At 36.8% G+C, this 21,500-nt stretch overlaps 1 protein-coding gene across 1 annotated transcript; it reads right to left on the bottom strand.

The window, feature by feature from the left end:
• Positions 1–10,868: 10,868 nt before the first annotated feature.
• Positions 10,869–21,190, bottom strand: LOC142140006 (embryonic protein UVS.2-like). Its single transcript, XM_075197863.1, has 10 exons — positions 21,169–21,190; positions 20,526–20,660; positions 20,306–20,423; positions 19,132–19,310; positions 18,944–19,025; positions 18,673–18,800; positions 17,381–17,496; positions 13,877–14,102; positions 13,380–13,498; positions 10,869–11,087 (listed from the first exon to the last, which is right to left on the bottom strand). The coding sequence occupies exons 2-10, from the start codon at positions 20,650–20,652 to the stop codon at positions 10,869–10,871; spliced, it is 1,314 nt and encodes a 437-aa protein (XP_075053964.1). The 5' UTR covers positions 20,653–20,660; positions 21,169–21,190.
• Positions 21,191–21,500: the final 310 nt, after the last annotated feature.

The raw sequence follows: 21,500 nt of genomic DNA on the forward strand, positions 1-21,500 counted from the left end.
TGTTAGCCTGTAGACACATATGATGGTGGAGGACTATATGTCTTTGAGTTTACATACTACACTATATTGGATATTGTATGAGCTTTGATTCTTGCCTGTGAGCACCATGTGTATATATTAGTTTATTTTTGATTTATTGCTATGTTTTCTGATTATATATTGTAGAACTTCTGACACCCTAAGGTGATTCATATGCAAACAACTTCTTGCTTAAAATCAAACAAAACAACATGTAGTCTTGTCATGATGAAAACATTAGATAAAATAGAGTTGCCTACACCTCCTGGTGATCCTATTGCTTCCACTTCACAACTGGACAGACAGACTTAAATACAGAAAGCTCCACCCTTTGGTCTAATTACCCAATATACCCTATTTTCCACCTGTGTGTATTAAACCTAGCGTTCTTGTCCCGTAAGAGCTTAACCCGGTATGCAGGTTTCCCCTGCAGATAGCCAGGGACCACACCTGTCCCTATGCAGGAGAGGGGTGGCAAATAGGCCCCTTTCCACAATATGTTTCTCTCCTTAACACAGATTTTTTTCTCTTCTGGTACAATAAGGAGTGTCTGCAGGCAACAGTGAAGCATGGTGGAGTTTCCTTGCAAGTTTGGGGCTGCATTTCAGCAAATGGAGTTGGGGATTTGGTCAGGATTAATGGTGTCCTCAATGCTGAAAAACACAGGCAGGTATTTATCCATCATGTAATACCATCAGGGAGGCATCTGATTGGCTCCAATTTTATTCTGCAGCAGGACAACAACCCCAAACATACAGCCAATGTCATAAAGAACTATCCTTGGGCCCTGCCACATGGGTATGTACATGCATTCGACAGTTACATGTTTGACATTTATTTAGTGGGCTCCCATGTATAGACAGGGTTGGAAAGTCCACAATAATGACATTGACAGTATTATTAGGTTGACAATCATCATCATCATCATCTATTTATTTATATAGCGCCACTAATTCTTTAGCGCTGTACAGAGAACTCACTCACATCAGTCCCTGCCCCATTGAAGCTTACAGTCTAAATCCCCTAGCATACACACACAGACTGAGAGAGACTAAGGGCAAATTAATAGCAGCCAATTAACCTACCAGTATGTTTTTGGAGTGTGGGAGGAAACCGGAGCACCCGGAGGAAACCAGCGCAAACACAGGGAGAACATGCAAACTCCACACACATAAGGCCATGGTCAGGAATCGAACTCATGACCCAATGTCATCACCTTTATCATTATTCGCATCACTGACATCAACAACATAATCACACAATATCAGTTCATCCCCACTGAGATCTAATATTATAGATACTGTTTGTATTTAGAACGGTAAGAACGGTATTCCTCATACAATTTGTAGTTTATTTTGATAGACATCAGTTTTCTAAGTTTTTAGGATGTAGTCTTCTCCGACGATTACTCACAATGTTCCCGGCTGTGCTAAACACACTTTCCAAATACACTAAATGGTGGGCAGGTTAAGTAGATCATATTTCTTTTGTACAAGGGAATCCAAACTGCTTTTTCTTCCTCCCAGAACTCACAGGGACTGTCTGAGATACCAATTTGTACATTATCATTAAGGTAATCCTCAAACATTCTACTAAAACAAGGTGTATCAGATTGAGAGATGGTAGAGGTGACAATATATTTGCATTTCTTTTTAGCCCAGATGTCATAATAAACTTTCACATTGTGCTGTGTTGACTTATCATCAGTGTGAAAAGGTAAACTTTTCTGGCAGTAGCATTTGTAGGAGCAGCTGAATCAGGATATATGTCACGTGCGACTTATGCCAACTGGTTGGTCACAAGAAGCTGTAGGAAATAAAGACATTACATATGACTTAAACCTAGGATCAGACATGGTTGCCAAAATGTAGTTATCCAATATCAAGATGCTGCAAACCTTAGGTCCTGGCAAGGTAAATAAAGAACTTGACTGCAAGGCTGAGATACTTAGCAGAATTGCTAAGTTTAATTTCCCGCTTTAGCTTGCCCAGCTGTTTTTCACTAGTTTGATCAGGGGTATGACTTGACTCAGGCTGGCATTTTTTCACTTCATTTGTTACAATTTCAAATGGTTTCAGTAGTTTACATAAAACAGAAAGGATTCACCAGTGTGCTGGAGAAAGATAGCATGTCCCCCTCCCTATCTCATGGCTTGATGTGTAGGCCTTGATGGCTTTATGCAATTCCACCACTCGCTGAAGCATATGAAGTGTAGAATTCTGCATCTAACTTCAGTTGGTGTCATGGCAGATTATGTTTTTTTTGCAGCTGCTGCTATGTTCTACATACGGTCACCAAATGATGAAAATGGGCAGAAATTTTAAGGGTCACAGGCAGCATCTCCTGCACTTTCCCTCTCAATTTTTTTATTGTTCTAAACTACCAAGTTAATTTTGTATATAAACCATGGTATATGTTGCAATTCACTCTGTCATAATGGACACATAGGAACTGATACATCATGGCACGTATTTTGAGCGTATTGTATGCACAATCACTCTGCGCCTGCCCAGAACCAGGAGATATGTCCATGAACGCAGCCCTGTCCACTTTGTCTTCAATCGCAAAGGACACTTTCTTTAGCTGATGAATTCTGGAAGTGAATGTGTTGGGTAAGAGTTGTTCTGCCATAGATAATGTACAGCAAGGGTGTTCTAGACTTAAGCATATGCATCCATGTCCAAATCAAGCTCTGAACTTCTCAAAATTACTTTTGTTTCTGCTGTATCTCTTGCTCCAGCTACAGGGCTAGTCTAAGACCTGATCAGTAGTGATTAAAGTCTATAACATGTGTTTGCTATCAGGAGCAACTATAAAATTAATTTTATGTTGCTTAGACATAAAGAACATCCTAAAAACTGTTTTTAAGACTTTTAAAAAAAAAAAAAAAAAAAAATGTATTTTATTTAGTTTACTGTCTGAACATTAATGCCTTTCTTATTAACAGGTGGCCTTATTTATATATATTGGGTGAATTTATATTTTTTGGTGAATTTATATTCTAGATAAGTACTGGAAACATCCTGCAGTGTCTTGGACAGTAACGCACAGCAGACCTGCAACCAAACTCAACAGCTTGTGTACCTTGAACTTCGTTTCTTGATGAAATCAGGAATGCGCAAAGCCGAATTACGTGCATTTAATAGCAAACGCAAGTTGTGGTCAGTATCCGTTTCTTGATAAAACAGGCCCACAATGTTCACACTGTGACGAAACGAGTTTGATAACACCGTAACCAGCCTCTTCCTTGTTTCTCACAAAATGTGGTTTATAGCGTATACTTTTTATAGTCCTTGCTTTTGTTCCCCAGCTCAACAACATACCACTACAGTGTTTAATTACATGTGAATAAGGGGACATTGTAACTCATTGCAAATATGTATATTGTGTATTGTATATTGATGATGTGGCAGCGAGGTTTTTATTCATTGTTCTTAAAGTGAAGCCGGGTGGGTTATGGGTAAAGATCAGGTGGTATCCAGGATACAGGTGAGGGGGCTGGAGCTCCATTCATTTTTCCTATTCCTTCCTCTACAGGAAACATGGAACAGCAAAGGACCATATGAAATCACAAAGTAGTGTAAGGGGTTAATTTTAGGAGGGGCTGACTGCTACCCTATCTTTAGAGGTGGGGGTAGCCAATTAGTAACCATTGTTCTCCATAGGACTAGTCCAGACATTTGGTCTGCATCCCAGCATGAGGGTTCTGTGGAAGCACAGCTCATCTCCACTCCCCCTTCTTACTCCCTGACCGAGGACCTACCAATGTTTAAAGAGAGAGAGACCTAGGGGTTTGCTGAGGGAGGGGAAAGCACTGTGGAAATTTGACCCTAGATATAAGGAGCCCCTCCAGGGGAGGGGGGATAGTGTTCATTCTGGGATTTCATTCATGGAAGGTGCAAGGTCTGGTTTTTGAGTTGTCTGTTCTCTACCAGAGTCTACATATGGACAGCCAGGGGATGTAACTCCTTATGCTAGTGGGGTAAGGGACAGATGAATGCACCCGTGGGTGGTCAGCCAGCGTGAAGTGGGTAGCATTGGGACAGTATCTTCACACACACTGATATCGGCATTGAGAAATCCTGAGGAGCATCTTATCGGTGTGAGTCATTTCTGAGTTTTTTAACAGACTCACACCATTATCTTTCTTAGTGAAGCCAGCTATACAGAGAGTAACATGCCCCTGAATGACCTGTCATTACTTTGCTGATAGGATGTGGAGGCTTATGATGATGCTACAGACACTGCTGCTGCTGAAAGTGATACACCTGCCCAGTGAGCTCTGACGGTTATGTAGTCTTTTGTTTGACCAGTACCACTTGTACACATATCTGTAGTTAAGTGGATAGTCGGTACAATGACATTTTGTAGGGACTATATGACTTCTTGTTTAAACTCCAGTTACAGATGGGGAATTGCTGTTTGGTTGAAATGGAATCGGTTTTAGTGATCTGCTGTGCAACAGGATGCTGGCTGTCATACTTGGTTTCTCTACCAAACTTTTGTTTCACAAACAATTGTTTTTTACAACTATGCTTACTCCGCTTGGTCTCCGTCTGTGTAGACGTTTCCCCCACACCAGCAGCTGTAGCATACAAGGCTGCCTCTTAGGAATCACAGATTGCATTAAAGTTTTCAGTTTGTATTTAAAACCTGAATGCTGCCTAAATACTAATAATGAAAAGGGTTGATGATGAAGAGTGCATTAGCTGTCTAACAATGCTACTATTTGCTGACAATGCTGCTTATTACTAAAGATAATATTCATGTTTAAAAATAAGGAAATATATTTGCTTTGAGGGTGCTTCTCTGAGTTAAACAGTACCCTGTTTTTTATTAACTAAATTGTTCCTATGTCAGTGCATTAGTTTGAAATTCTTGGATTTTATAGGCAAGAATTTTTTATTTTTTTCGGGGGGATGGGGGGGGGGGGATTGTGTTGAGTCAAACAAAATCCTCTCTTTTCTGTCCACCAATCAGTTTAACTAGAAAAATGCAAGGGATATTGTAAGTGCTTATGGTCTCTTTAATTTCTATCAACTTATTATTATTGATAACAAATTTTTTATATAAATATCAAAGTGCTTATAAATCTGGCATGAATATGCTTAAATTCAAATACTTGATGTGTCTGTGTCTTCTTATCTGGACTAGATCTAGCATCTAAAATTATGTATTTGAATACAAATAGGATTTGCACTCAATAAAAAATTCCAAGTAAGATACAGATGTACAAAATCTCTTATCACATTAAACAAGATAAACATCCAACGTTTATAAGATGTTACATTTTTAAATTAAGTGATTAATGTAGCAAATCTCTCCTCATCCTCCAACATGTTTCAACCATAACTCTTTAACAAGGTGGATGAGGTATATTGTTTAGTGTCAGTGGCCGATGAGATTCATCCAAACACTCTAACCAATGTATCTGACCAAATACACTTACATACACAAATATCTAAAAATTTTAATCAAATCTGAATTCTCATTCAATGCCAGTAAGTCATTAATGTAAAATTTATGTCCAAAACCAGCCTGACTTTATTTAATTTATATTTTGATAGGGCCATCTAATAAGGTATAAAGTAACTTTCAGCATTGTCATGGTTACCTGACTAGAAATCAGCCAATATTTTTGCTGCATTTGATTTTGACCCATTTGTGTTTCAGAACAACACTGGTTAAGTCTCGGTTTGCGTCTCAACAAAACATGAGTGTTTGTTTTTGGTTTGCGTTCCAAAACCAGAGCTGTGCGTTTTAAGTATACACATAGATTATATCCGGTTTGCACGCATGGTATCACATGCTGGGCCCATGGAACGCTTTGTCGGGTCCCGTCTTAATTTACTGGGGGGTCTCCTGGTCCAGGTCCCTCTTGGGGGAACACCGCGGGCTCCTCTGTCCGGTGCCATCGTGCCTCCGGTCTGCGCATGTGCACTAATAAAATTGATAGGAATTAGAGAAAAATTCATATAAATACTGCATACAATTGAGGTGTTGCAAAAAAACAAACACAGGCGAACACATATATTCTAAAAAGTAGCAAACACCACAAAAATACCAAACAGCATACTTTATAGTCAATTTCTTAGGTTAAGAAATTGTACTGAGTCTGATGTCCTTAATACTCAAATAGACGAAATTAAGTTAACTTTCAAGGAAAAGGGTTATCAAGATGATAATTTAAATTTGACTACGACAAAAGCCTTAAGTGTGGACATACAAAATCTTTAATATCCCACCATAAAATCTAATAATACTAATAAACCCATTTTACCATTTATTACTATATATAGCCATCATTACAAAAATTATTGAAAAAATCTTTCGTAAACATTGGGACGTTCTATATAAAGATCAAATTTAAGATCAGATCTTACCACCTAAACCCTTCTATATATACAGAAGAGCCCAAAGTTGAAGGATAAGCTGGTTAGAGGTGTACTACATGAAAATCCTGTTGCTGGATATATAAAAGTAAAAGGATTTTTCAGATGTGGAAAATGCCTAGCTTGTCAAACTATTAAAAATACCAATAAGAGTAATAAAATCCAGGAATTCAGAGTTCATTATCAAGTATATAGAATAAATAATTTAATTACCTGTCATTTGAAAAATAGGCGGCCATCCAACACATATATATATGTAATGTAGCAGCAGACACACAGGACCTCATGTACAGTTGGGCACTTTAGCACCCCAACTAGATGCAGGAATAGATGCATGCATGACATAACTACTAAAGAAGAAACTAACTTTATTAAAGACAAAGTCCATCAGCTTTTGTCTTTATTAAAATTGCTGTGTCAAATAATGATGACAAACCGCTAAGATTCAGCGTTGTTTTTCAAAATTTTCGTTTGACAAATATACCCCTTTCAATCATTTTGTCTACAAACTCAATTGTGAGAAGGATTGATCTTCTTGATTGATAGTATTCTTGTTTGCAAATTAACAATTCATTATAGAAGACATGAATTGGAATGAAAACCTGATCTTGGTTCCGCTCTTGAAGATGATTTTTGGAAACTGATAAGAGACACAACAGCCTGCGCTTCTATTTCGAACATTATTAAGGAGACAGCATACAAAATATATTATCAATGGCATATTAAGAAACATGTCTCTTCCGATCTAACTTGTTGGTGGAATTGGGGCCAAAGGAAGTTTTTGCACATGGTGAACTTGCCCCAAGATGTCCTACTTTTAGGATGAAGTACATAAACTACTCAGCTCTCTTTGTGAAATTTCATAAATAAATATCACTGGACCTTTCTCCTCTCCTCTCCTCCACAAAATCTAGACAAATATTTTTTTCAATTGATGAACCACATTTTAATAGCAGCAAAATTAGTCATGACAACCGCTTGGAATAAAAAATCCTCCTTTTTAACATTACTTAAAAATTGTGTTTGGCACGACGCATGCATGGAAAAATCACATCTTACCTATATGACAAATCTGATGTTTTCTTTTGAGTCTGGTCCCTTTGGCTTTACATTGAGGAACAAATTCCATAATCTCCTCCCTTATAATAGTTATCTACTACCTGGATCCAATGACTATTAACACTATTTTGGATATTACCTAACCCTCAATATCATTCTTAGTAATCTTTATTAATTCCATTTGACATTACACTTATCCTCCTGTGGACCCCCCCCCCCCCCCCCCTTACCTCATATTCCTCTCCTACACTTTCTACATCTTAATTAAACATTATTGCTTAACACTAAGATAACATTTTTTTAAAAAACCTGTAAATGATTGAATGATTTTTAAATATTTTTATTGCAATAATAGAAAAACAAAATATGTTTGTTTACTTATCATAGAGGTGAAATGTAATTCTGTCATGTTATAAAGCTGCTAGGACAGCTACTTACAGGTTACCTTACAATTATTAACCACACCAGAGAAAGAGTTCTATAAAATAATCCATATTTGGGTCATATACTGGATATGAGATACGTATCACTTACAAACAGTGCATTAAGGTGCAACATCTGCATTGAACAAGAGCAGCCATTAAGGGACTTTCTGTCATTGACTAAATTACACAGCACAGATATTTGCAGGTTGGTTGCTGTTGTTTTACTGCACATTTTCTTCCTCAAGGCATTGTAATAAAATGAGCTCTACTAGTTGTGATGAAGGGTAAGTGCTCATACGTGATACCCATATAATCTAGACCAGTGTTTCTCAACTCCAGTCCTCAGGACCCCCTAGCAGTACATGTTTTCCATATCTCCTTGCTGGAACACAGGTGTATTCATTACTGACTGACACAGTGTAGCAGGTGGTCTAATTATTTCACTGGTCACCTGGCAATCCTGCACTGTTAGTGGGTCCTGAGGACTGGAGTTGAGAAACACTGCTCTAGACAGTGCTTCCAGTTATGTTCTCTCTGTTACTATCAGCGGGTGCAACTAGACAAAGTGCCAATTCTATATATAATATCATCCCTCTGTATCATGTTTAGGATGCACAGTTGTTATTAGATTACATGGACTGTTTCTCACAGCAACTATGCTGACCTGACACATATTACTATTTAATCTACATCCATCTAATATGTATTAACATGTAATAACTATTAATATCAGCATTACATGCACCTAACTTATGCAGTTCCTGGTGCTGCACTTTGCCTGAGGTTGCAGTGCATCTTCTTCTTATGGACCGTTTTCCAAAGTAAAATATGTTAAAAAAAACATATTAAAATGCACACTTTATTACTAGCTACTATATATTTACTTAATGAGGAGAAATGGGTTGTGTACATTGATTTACTTATAATCTGTACATTTTGTAATTGCCAACCAATTTGTTATAATATGCTGACGAAAATAATAGACAATATAAAGGGATTTTTTTAATCCATTGATTAACTAGTTTCCACCCATTGTCCTCTGCATAAACAGATTAGAGGATTGTTCTGTTATAGAGATTCTGGATAGCACAAGTTCTATAGGTAAATACTGTACTACCAGCCCCCTGTGTGAGTACAAGTAAGATATTATAATACATGCATGGTGTGAATACTTGTATAAGTAATTGTGACCAGTGATGTCAGAGAGTGACAAACATAATAATATTTGTTATCTTTGACTGGAAGGGTTATAAAATACTACTTATGTATTATGGGAAATAAGACAACCTCTTATTTTGTAGCTTTATCCTTTCCTATGGTCATGGAATGCTTTAGTCATCTCTAATATTCTGATATTTCCTGGTAGATAAAGCCCATTTATTTCATAGATATTTATGGTGTACAGAAATACATTGCAATTGTAGTCATGTGACTTTTGATCAGCCTCTTCCAGACTCAAGTTTGTATGATCATTACAGTCACTGAATATAACACTTTATAGTGTTAGAAATAATTATCTCAAACAACTATGCGAGAAAACCATTTTATTATGTATACAATCAATTGTCTTTATGATTACTAAAAAAGATGTTTTCAAATAGTAAGAGAGATACAAATATAATTTGCTAATAAGGTACAAACAATATTTTATATAGAAATTACATTATTCTTCTTTATGGTTCTCAATAAATAGACATATTTGCTTCGTCATGTATAGACAGGTAATTATACTATGAGTTTTGCCTCAGTCGTGTAATATTCCTCAATTATACTGTAGAGAAACAGAAAGAAATAGGAGTTAGAAAACTAAATGATCACACATATGTACATTCTTCTACCTGCATATTATGTAATAATCATATATAGAAGACACATAACTATGTACAACAGTTACCAAGTATATGAGGTTAACCAATGGCTTTGTTCTCATTAATATACAGTATAATGTCCATATGATAACTTCACTTCACTTCACAACCAGAACAAAAACAATATATGTTCTGAGATATTATTGTATTATTTTCCTTTGTCTAACAAATGCATTGAAGAGTATTTATAATCTATAGAGGGATCAGCTATATTGAGGTTACAGCCTCAAATGAAATAAGGCAATAACATTTGGAATATCTTTACTAAGATGGAAGAAAAAGGGGAAAACATCCTATAAATGTATAATCCTTTGTGATATGTTTAATTGTTAGAAAAAAGGGAAGGCATTGTTTTAATGTTCCTGCCCATGTTTTACCTACAGAGGGCTAGATAACCTAAGTTCTGATGTCAGAATATTACAATCAGTATTAAGATTGTATTTATTGTGAATTTACAATGAGACAATGAATATACTTTTCAGAAGATGGATTGTATGTGATCAGCATAGCTCCTCTCCCTCATCCCACATGCACTCAGATATCAGCCACCATGCTCACTGACTGCATGTGGAAGTACAATTGGATCACCATAAACTTCTTCCATAGATCAGTGTATCAGGAACTCCCACTATTATCAAGCTCCAAATACACTGAGTGAAGTAGGAAAAGCCCATGTCATATGTCATTGTTCTGTGTGATCACCATGCATGTCTTTTTTCATTAAGACAAAAAGAGCCAGATCATCCATTAGGCAACCTAGACGTCTGTCTAAGCCCCAATTGGCTCTGAGGGGATTAGAGTACTCATTTTATTTGTGTTCTTTTGGACAAAGGGCCCACACCAGCAGCTTGCTTAGGGCCCCATTGGGTCTTAATAAGGCCCTGAAGACAAATGATGGCTGTTGTGACATCTCTCATCTGTGGGCATAGGACACTATTGGCTACAAACAAAACTATGGGCTGCTTGTGATGAGTGATTAAAATGCACCTCTATGTGAAATTAAGTTCCTGTTTAAGTGAAGAATAATACCCTTTATTAAAACAAAAATATGAAACAATAAAAGTTATATAATGACTGTTGCTCTGCAATAAATAGATGGGATTGTATTACTCACTGAAGGTGTAGGAGGCAGTGAAACCTTTCAGCTGATTGCTTTCATCACTATGAAATGTCATCACTAGTGAATTCCCAGTTGATGTTATGGGAGAAATATCACGATTACCACAGAAAGGACCAAAAAAAGCAGATCCAAATTTGACTTCCATATAGTCATAAATGCAGGAATTTCCATTCTCAACGTGAAAATCACTTACAGTCAGAGCAATCTGTGAAACTCAGATATATAAATCATGATTAATTGAAAAGACATATCAGAAAGCAGTTAAGACTAAAGCACCAAAACATCTAGAATAAAACCCACAAGCTGTAATCTGTAAGTATGTAAGAATGCAATATGACAGTATACATAGATATATTTATACATTTCATGACAAGGCTTGCTGGATTGTTACATCTTAAGATGCATATTGAATTTTTTATGGGGGGCAGTAGTCACTGACCACCTGGCTTGCACAGTCTCTTGACCACCCACATTATAGCACCTGCACTAAAATGGCCGACAATGAGGCCAATTCATTAGAATTCCTTTACCAAGATGGCCACCGCCGTATCTTGAATGTGAACTTAATGTCATCATAATCATTGTCATTGAACGTCACTTTACCACTGTAATATCCCTTACATCTCATCACCAACATTGAATAGTGGACTGCCTGCTTATTACAGTATCGCAGCAGTACCGTAGCCGCGCATGCGCAGAAAGTCCGACAGGTCGCGCATGCGCGGTCCCCTTAGCGCAATGCGCATGCGCATCGCTATAAATACATCTCTGGTTTAGGCCACATTTATTACCTCCTGAGGAAGCCCTGCTAAGGACGAAACGCGTAGAGGCTTTATTCATGTACCCCTGGGCTATATTGGATCATCATACCATCAGATCTTTTGTACGGAGACTGTGGGAGGTTCCTGTTATACCCAAGGTTCTGGTATATCTGTTACCTGAATTACAGATAAGCTTGTATTTTTATTACTCATTGTGAGTGTGCATTTTATATGTTAATTCTGATTAAATACTGCTATATTAAAATACTACACCATATAGTGTATTATCTTCTTTTTCCTATCCACTGAGTGGAGGAGAGATATGGTGTTTACAGTATGCTGATGATTTATGACTGGAGACCAGACTTGCAGCTGCTGACTATACCACCTTGTAAAGAATGCTGACCACAAATCACTGAGAGAACAGTGGTTTTTAAGCTGTGTTCCAGTCTTTGGATAAGACATATTTATACAGATAAGCGATATATTTCTTCTGGGTGTGTATTGCCATGGTGATGGGCTATCACTAACACACTATTTCTACTAATCCTATGCTCGTGTTATTCTGTCTTTTTATGTATACAACACTGGACATATACCCTTGGTCCTAGAGGACCGTCCAGCAAGCTTGGAACATTGAACTTTTTGAACTTTATTGTTGCTTTCCACTGAACTTGGGATATTTATCCTAGAAACACACCATTGTGCGCCGTATCCTTACTTTACTTATTCTATATATATATATATATATATATATGTCTCAGGGATGTTCTGCTGTCCTGCATGTTTTTAAAGTTAAATTCCTGGATTTTTATAGGAACTGTGTCCTCAAAATCATCATGTCATATGTAACTATCCATCATATCTTTATCCATCACCAGACATAGTTAAAGTTAAGCGGGGGCATATCTTACCTTTTCTTTTAGGAATAACTATGTATCTAGCCCAAGGCTAAGTTACAATTTTGTGACCTACTATACTATGATATGGAAGACTACAATATGTTAAAATCTATCTATCTATCTATCTATCTGATTCCTCTGTATATATCTGTAAGGCACGGCACCACAAATTCTGCAGCAGATTGAACAGTATAAAGTACACTTGTACAAAGTTAAGTTAAACATATACAAGTACTAATTCCATAAGTACAAATTAAACTAAAAAGCTACACAAAAAAAATATTAACAATAAACAAGTAAGAAGTACATTTGAGGAAGACAAAGCAAGTACAGACATCGGACATATGGTAGTCCTATGGGTCCTGCTTGTGAGAGCTTAAATTCTAGAGGGAGGGTGAAAGCAAAAACAGTAGGAGCTAATGTGACACAAGTGGACATGGCAGGTCAAGTGCATAAGGGCAATAGTCTAGGAGGAGGTAGGATAGGCTATTGCATAAAGGTTTTATGAGAGACCTTGGAAGATTGGAGGTTGGCGGAGAGCCTAATCAGGCAACGGCCCAAGAAGACCGAATTGCTAGTTACATTAGTTTCATGCATGTAATGAGGCAGGTGACTAATCTGGGGTTAAATAAAGGTGTAGGGGACGCATCTGGGCACCTGCTTGGGTGTGTGATTGCTTCAAATGCCCCCTTCTGGATCCGCTCCTGTCTTTATGTAATGCAAATAACATAGAATTTAAACTGTATCTGTGACATATTCTTCAATACAGCTAAGCTACCGTTACATGACAGAAACTACTACACTAATTATCTTAGTCTACAACATTCTTCTTACCCGCTGTCCAACAGGAGCTGTGATGTTGAAAGTACAATCCATGTTGGGAGGGTATGCATTGGGGTATCCAGGAGATGTAAAGGTTTTTTTAGAGGCAAAGAAATTTCCTCCACATGGTACTGTGAGGCATATGGTTGAGAGCAGAGAACAAAGAGCATTGTTAATATAAAATACACAATAGGATCAAGCTATAGAATCCTTTAATATATAATGCAACATATTCAAATATCTTACACTGACAAGACCCTACAAAGTTAATCCGACATATGACTATTGACAAGCAGAAATAATGTGTTTTCAGTAAATGGTTCAAAACAGAATTTAGTAAAGATTTCATGTTATCTTGTGACATATCTCTAATTAGTTTACTACTTTATTTGATTGCAAAAATACTCCGTAGTTCATGGCACGCTTATAAATGCAAAAAACTCCCTATGTAGAATATTAAGTAGGATTACAAGTGGAAAACCATAACATTTAAGCACTGAATACAATACCTGAGCTATATGTAGCTTTGAAGCCGACCCCAGTAATACGGCTGTCACTGACAAACTCAACCAGCATCTGGTTAGTGGAAGCAACTAAGAGAGGGATCATTCCAGTCCCACATGTTTTGTCCAGCAACACAGGAGATGTCCTACTGGGACCATCATAAATCTTGACATAGTCAGATACACAATTAAGTGACGATTGGACATCAAAGGCATTAAATTTCAGGGTGGCCTAAATATTAAACATTAATATCAGCAATGTTAGTTTAAGAAATAAGATCATGAGTAACTTAATTTACACTTTTATGCCAAGCTGGGATTTACTGCACAGTGGATGTGATCAGCTACATGACTTATCCCCTAGAGTATTGTAAAACTACAACAAGGAGCATTACATTTTGGCATTGAGCAGCAGCAACCCAATCATATACCCCCATTGTGTATGATGCCCCATCCTTCTTTCACATCATTCCGGCATAATATACAATGAAGGAAGATCAGCCCAGAAGGAGTTCAGCCCTTTAATGATTTACAAACTGCCATGAATTTTTAGAATAATCAGGGTCTGGCTGTACTAGGGGCAGGGGGGCATCTGCCTCCTGGACCGGTACCATAGTGGGCTGCCTTGGGCTGGATCACTGCTCTATCTGCATTTTGCTTCATTTGAAATGTTCCTAATAGGCTGCTGAGCAGAGTCTCATCTCTCTGGGTAAAATTTGCCATGAACTCCTGAGAATAACAACATTCTAGTTTGGTTAATATTGTAGTTTTTTTTATCATTACTAATTACACTAAAAAATACAATTACTCTGAAATTATCTGTCTAGTTCAATTTACATAATGAAATAAGGTCCCTTAATAGTTGCTTTGGTCAATTGCCATATACAGTACAGTATGAATTGTCTACAGAACTATTTATCTGGTATGGGCAATAATTGTAAGCTAACCTGTAAGTAACTGGCTTTATAATATGTCAGAATATGATGTAAATTTTTAAAGAAGCAATTGTGAAATTCTAACCTCAGTAACTGTATAAATCTATAGGGTATATTTACTAAACTGCGGGTTTGAAAAAGTGGAGATGTTGCCTATAGCAACCAATCAGATTCTATCTGTTATTTTGCAGAATGAACTAAAGAAATGACAGCTAAAATCTGTTTGGTTGCTATAGGCAACATCTCCACTCAAACCCACAGTTCAGTAAATATACCCCTATGTGTCTGACTAAATCTATCCCTATATAATTATTGTTGGCTTCTTGTAATTTTCTAGCAACCAAAAGAAAGTGTGCTCCTATAGCGGTCACTCTGCCTGAAACAGAGGCATGCTGGACCGGGGGGCATGGGGGCAGCGGGCATCCTGAGCCGTTCAGTCTAACGGCTGTTCGGGCCGGCCGCCTCTCCCCATTCCCCCCATAGATGAAATAATTTATCATTATCACCGGCGGCCGCATCCGATGCGGCCGCATCACGTGACACACGATGCATCGCGTGTCACGTGATGTGGCCGCCTGTGCGCCCCTGGGACGAAACCTGCCAGCCCGCCTCTGGCCTGAAATATATAAAAAACATGTATTTTATTAATATGCATTTAAATTAAAATCAAACCATCTCTTGGTACGTAAGCAAAATATTGAAAAAACAGTTATGTGATAAGTGAATGTGCATGTGAAAATACTGTGAAATATTAAATTAAAAATGTACAGCTGGTCCTTTCCTGTATGTAATCTGTACTGTTATTTATATTGAATATAGCTTTAGTTGGTTAATATCTGACCATTTGTTTTCTCAGCGAAAGTACATCCCAGTGTTAATATCTCTGAATTGTTACTTATAAAATGAGTTCAAATGTGGAGCAAACCTCTATTAGAATGGTCTTCAAGATAATGACACTATGAAAGCGTCGCTATACCTGTCATTTTAATTCCTATATATATATATATATATATATATATATATATATATATATATTTATATCTATATCTATATACATATATATATATATATATATATATATATATATATATATCATCCTTTAACAATACAGTATCTGGGTATATATATATCGATCATGTATTATACCTAGTAAGTGGTATAAACTGTTCTATATGATGTTATATAGAGCTCAGATTATCTGTTCCTGCTCTCAGTTGATGTTACAGACCTTAATAATAGGCATTATTTTAATTTTCAAATGCCTATCCACAGTGAAATGGTACGACACAAATTATTATCACTATAGCTGATATATTTTACTCTTAGTCTAAGTCTGTGCCTAGACCTACATTAATAACAGTGTATTTTCTTATATTTCATTTCACAATATTGCCACAAGCAACACTCACTTATCAAATTCTTGTTATTAAATCTTTCACCTCCGCACTAAGTAGATGGTTTAATTTTGATTTTAATGCATATCAGTATAATACATAGTTTCAAAATACTTCAGCCCCAGACTGCCCCCTATAGGAATACACTTTCTTTTGGTTGCAAGAAGAATATTCTTATTAGGTGGAGCACCAACTCTAGGTCATGTTAAAAATTGGTGGTTTATGACATACTTCTTATTAGGGGAAGGCCAATAATGTGTAAGAAATATATCTGGTTTGGACCCAAATTCTATAGGTTCTTGTGATTTTGTAATGCACGATGAACACTGTGGGACTCATGCAGAGTTGTTTCTTTTATTTGTGTAAAATACACATTTTCTTACTGAGCATATGTATAAAAGCCATACTGATACGTCTGTATGCAGCTTACAATGCATCTTACACTTACAACTAGTGAAAAGGCGGAGGGAACAAGGGAGCAAACATAGGCCGAGTACAGTAAGTAAGGAATAGTCACATAACTGAGACTGTAGTAGACATGGACATAGCTGCAGATACACCAGTAGGAAGGTATCTGATGTGGGTGCTAGGAGGGCTGGTTCAGTGAGGTGCAATGATGATAATGACCAACAGAGCTATTTAGCTGCATCTGATTTAACTTTCTATCTAAAGTCATTAATGTGTTAATGGGGCTGCAAAATTATTTATTGTCACTGTTGCTTATCTGTATTACTTAAATGATATTTCAATTTGGATTGTGGAAGCAAAAAAGATTCTCATTTTACTCTTAATGGAGAAAACAACAGATATTTAAACTTAACTGAATTTAATGTGTATTTTGTATTTGTATTTTTATCTAAATATATTTTAAAAGGCATTTGAAAATGTAACAATTATTAATAACTGTGAAGATACTAAGCCCTGTTGTGAATATGACAGGTTATTAGATTGTGAACATATAAAGTAATGTATACACAAATATACATATTAGCTGGTGATTGGATCTTGTGAGGCTCCATCATGACAGGTCAAAATCCAATTCAATGCAGTGGGAATTGATCCGAATATCTTCCAGGTGTATTGGATTGTATGCCCCCAAAAGTGACAGAACTGATTTTAGAAATGATATCTAATTCTTGTGTCTTCTGTTTGTCACCTGTTTCATGCATTCATTAATGTACCTGTCCAGAGGGTGATCTGATCAACCAAACACAGCTGGCATCATTGGGATAGGCTGAGGGGTAGTTCGCTGAGTTCAAAATTCCATTCATATTGTTAAGCAAATAACCACAAACATCTAAAAAGAGAGAAAGTGTTTTAGATCAATAATTGTAGACTTGGTGACGTATGTTAGGTTATTATATCATTTTGATGTTCTATGTATGTGACAGATACCTTCACCTACAGTCCATGGGCCTCATTTAGTCTTAAGAAGAAATCCCGCTAAAGGATACAAACATAAACCTAGACAAACAATGGTGCTATGTAAGGGGTGCAAATGAAAGTTGTTTTCAAGGCAGGGAAAAGTCTTCTTATTAGGATATTGGGATTTCCACTTTAGATCAAGTGTCATTGTAGACCTGCTCATTAAATTAATGTATGCTTGTCTCCTAACCAGACTGGAACTTTGGAGTTTAAAGTCCCTCCTGTTCTAGGAAGCTTTATCAGTGATAGAGTGTTACGCTGAATACTGTATAGTCAACACTTTGGGATTATTCAGCTTATTGATTTAAACTTCAATTATGGCTCTTTTTTTCCTGGCTAATAGCATACAAAGACTTCTGACCCTGTACCCTAGCAAACAGCATTAATACTCCAACTCAGCATTACAGCATACTGATTAATGTGATCTCTCACTGTGAGTACAGCATTTTAACATTGGTCACCGGACTAGGAAGGACATCTTTCTATATAACTGTGCCTGCTGATTATGGCATTGAGGGGCTCTGGGCTTGACTCAGATGTGCATGGAGTTTTGCTGTCTCCAGTTATATCAGTAACATTGGACATTCTCCATCACCAACATTGCATCTTGTGAATATTGTGTCTGCTTCTACAAACCTGTGCATTAATTATTCTGTGTTAAGCACTCTAGACTGCCAGTATCTCTGTAATTCATTTGTTCACTACAACTACAGCCTAGACTTCCTTGTTCTGTATTTACACATCAGTTGCAAGCTGTGCTTTCCCTGTATAGGACCATTGGTTACAGTATATGTCTGCAATATATTCCAATATATTCATAAACAGTCATTTGAACTCCTCTCCTGCCTCTAACTATGCTACAATTACCTAACACTTCTTTGTCATGCAGAACAAATATATTGGCTTGATTTAACTATATACTGCAGTTTAGAGGTGAGATAGGCAGCTTGCCCTTACCCCCATGCAGCCAACATGGTATTCCAAGGTACCAGCTGTATTTACTGCTAAATCTAATTGAGGCCTCATATATCTATTAATCAATACTTACTGCACTGATAAAGCCGGTTAATTTTAGAAACATCCAAGATACTCATTCCATTCCTTTGTCCCATGCGTACAGTGGGATCAGGCTTGGGTACAATGGTAGGTTGATTTGGAGTGTTACTGAATGCATACCTGTCACACAACAAAAGAGATCAGTACATTCCAGAATGATAAATCATAAAAGGGAATATTCCAACATCAATGTGTTCTAATCACTTCCAGCACCATCATCTATAATTTAATACAAATGAGCACAGCAAATTGTATTATCTTACTTGTCATAATGCATCACTGAGCCATAGTCATACTCCAGACCCAGGTTATTAGTGTCTGCTTTGGCAAAATTTCCTTTATCACCTGTAACAGGAAATGTCCAATTACAATGCCCATATTTGAATAAAAAGAACACAAAGTTTTCTTTAAATAACCAAAAATGTATAGTTATGTAATTTGTGCACAGTACCTGGTGAGATGTACTGGAACATGATGTTGACATAGTCATCACGGTCACTTCTCATATGTTCATGGTAAAATCCCAGGGCATGATTTAGTTCATGTTGTATAATCCCTCTGAGCATGCAACCATCAATATCTATTCCAACCTTCTGACCTCCACCTGTTCGTCCGATCAATGAATGACAGCTGCAAACAGTAAGGAAGTAATGAGAGTTTGTTCAACGGTTACAGCATAGTCATCCACACAGAGCAATACATAGTAATTAGCTGGAGGGAAGATTTAGATCTATTCAAATAAATGTAATGTAAGAATTTCTATTTTTCCTTTTTTTTTTTTTTTTTTTTTTTAAATATTACATTTTATGAAAATTCTTCTTAATTTGTCTGATAGCCAAAGGGTGGCAGATGTCAGGCTCAACTGATTGACCAGAAAAAGCAAACGAGTAATATAAAAAGGAAAAAAGTTACATAACTATTTCTAAAATTATTGTATCCCATGTACAGACTCCACTATACAGCACAGTGAGGTTTAAAGACTGTCAATAGCAGGATATGCATACTGCTTGTTTCCTGGTTATTTATATTATATTTGTAAACACATATACATATGTGTGAATTTTCTTTGTTTCTTTGTTTGTTTTGCACTTGAGAGTATAGATTAGCAAATCTCCCATGGTATTTGTTTCCCTGAAATTCAGTGTCCAGATTAAATCAAGTCCCTAAACTTTGCAACCTCCAACAATAAATAGTGAAGGGCAGCTATGGTTGACATCTGCTGACTGTGTTAAGATTTCTACAGTAGCTGGTTAATGTTTTGTGTCTCCAGTGACTGTTTTATTATTGTTGGCTGATAATGCTTCTGTCTTACTATAATCACACACACTTTCTCCACCAGCTGATACAATTGTTATTCCACTCCCTTATGTATCAAGTCTTCCCCACACCTAGAGTGTAAGGCCATTAGGGCAGGGCCTTCTTTACCTTCTGTTTTATGTCATTTGTATGTATCATGATTCTGCCAATGTACAGCACTGTGTAATATGTCAGTGCTAATAATAATAATAATAATAATAATAATAATAATAATAATAATAACATTTCCAAACCATGTAGCGTTATTTTTCTCATCTCTCCTCTTAATAAACATTCCTTTATGACATAGACAGAATGGAAGAACCTACCCCTCTGAAGAGACAATGTTGAGGAAAGCCGTCTCTGATGTCTGAGGTATAAACCTCACACAGGTCAATGCCTCATACTCCTGCATAGAAGTTCTAAAGAAGCTGATATGATTGTCATCTGTGGAGAAAGAATGATGCACATTTATTAACATTTATTAATAGATTAGAGCAATAGATGGCCATGAATACATTATTATACCATATGGAAGAGGAAACTCACTGTAATCAGGGGATAAGGTGTATGGAACAGGGACAGTCCCATCTGCAGATTTAGGCCACAGGCAGCTTGAACAAGTGGTGGCGCTGCGCCCAGTTTTAATAACAATGTCGCCTTCCTGTACTGTCATGTTATAACCTGCATTAATCAGAAAAATGGACATACAGCATTCATATATTAATGTGCTATGATTAAGATTCATGTCAGATTATTACCTTAATCCTATCTTGTAACAATATTAAATAGATTTTATGGCCATCTTTTTTATCCATTAAAAATATGTTTCTTAGATAAACAACTCACTTTCCTTACTTTAGAAGAATTAGTGTATTTAAACCACACATGAATGTACTCTATAGGAGCCATTTCAACGAAGACTGAAAATACTATTGTTCTAGCTTTTGGAAGTAATTAAATTAGTCGCAAGTGCCGCCGGTCATCTCCTTATTGTCCTACTGCGCACATTGGCGACCTATGCGATAACAAATTTACGGGCATTTGTTCCTCGCAACTCTGGGAGCTTTCAGAAAAAAACATTGAGGCAATGTGTCTCAGCGGACTCCTTATAGCTAATTTAATTCCCCCCTCAGACTTCTTAGTCTATCTCTTTTGTATTACATTATAGCATTTAGTAGTAGGTTGATACCTTTGTTGACTTGAATAATCCTGCTGAAAGTACCCTCAGGTTCACTGGCATCTGTATCTGCTGTAAATACAAATGTACATATAATGTGATATCGATGTATACTACAGCTATGTTGATTGTCTCCTGAGCAGGGATAAAACATTAGCTGACCACATAACAAAATTTAGTTAGGACCTAGAGTTGCCTATTTAGTATTCTGCCCCCCTCCCCACTCCCACTCCGTTACTGTGGAAAGAGCAGATTGAGGACCTCTTCTTAGCATCTTCACAAGAGGCCTCTGCTTTGATCTTTTAAGACATACAATGTGCTAACCATATATAATACATTTATCT

This window comes from Mixophyes fleayi, chromosome 2 (genome assembly GCF_038048845.1).
Source record: "Mixophyes fleayi isolate aMixFle1 chromosome 2, aMixFle1.hap1, whole genome shotgun sequence".
In the NCBI taxonomy this organism is placed as follows: Eukaryota; Metazoa; Chordata; class Amphibia; order Anura; family Limnodynastidae; genus Mixophyes; species Mixophyes fleayi.

Excerpts from the sequence above, each read along its gene's own strand:
- LOC142140006 (XM_075197863.1), bottom strand. The coding sequence starts at position 20,652 with ATGACAGTACAGGAAGGCGACATTGTTATTAAAACTGGGCGCAGCGCC. Across the intron at positions 20,424-20,525 it reads CACCTTATCCCCTGATTACA|ATGACAATCATATCAGCTTC; the intron begins GTGAGTTTCCTC and ends CTTTCTCCACAG. Across the intron at positions 19,311-20,305 it reads AACATTGTCTCTTCAGAGGG|CTGTCATTCATTGATCGGAC; the intron begins GTAGGTTCTTCC and ends TACTGTTTGCAG.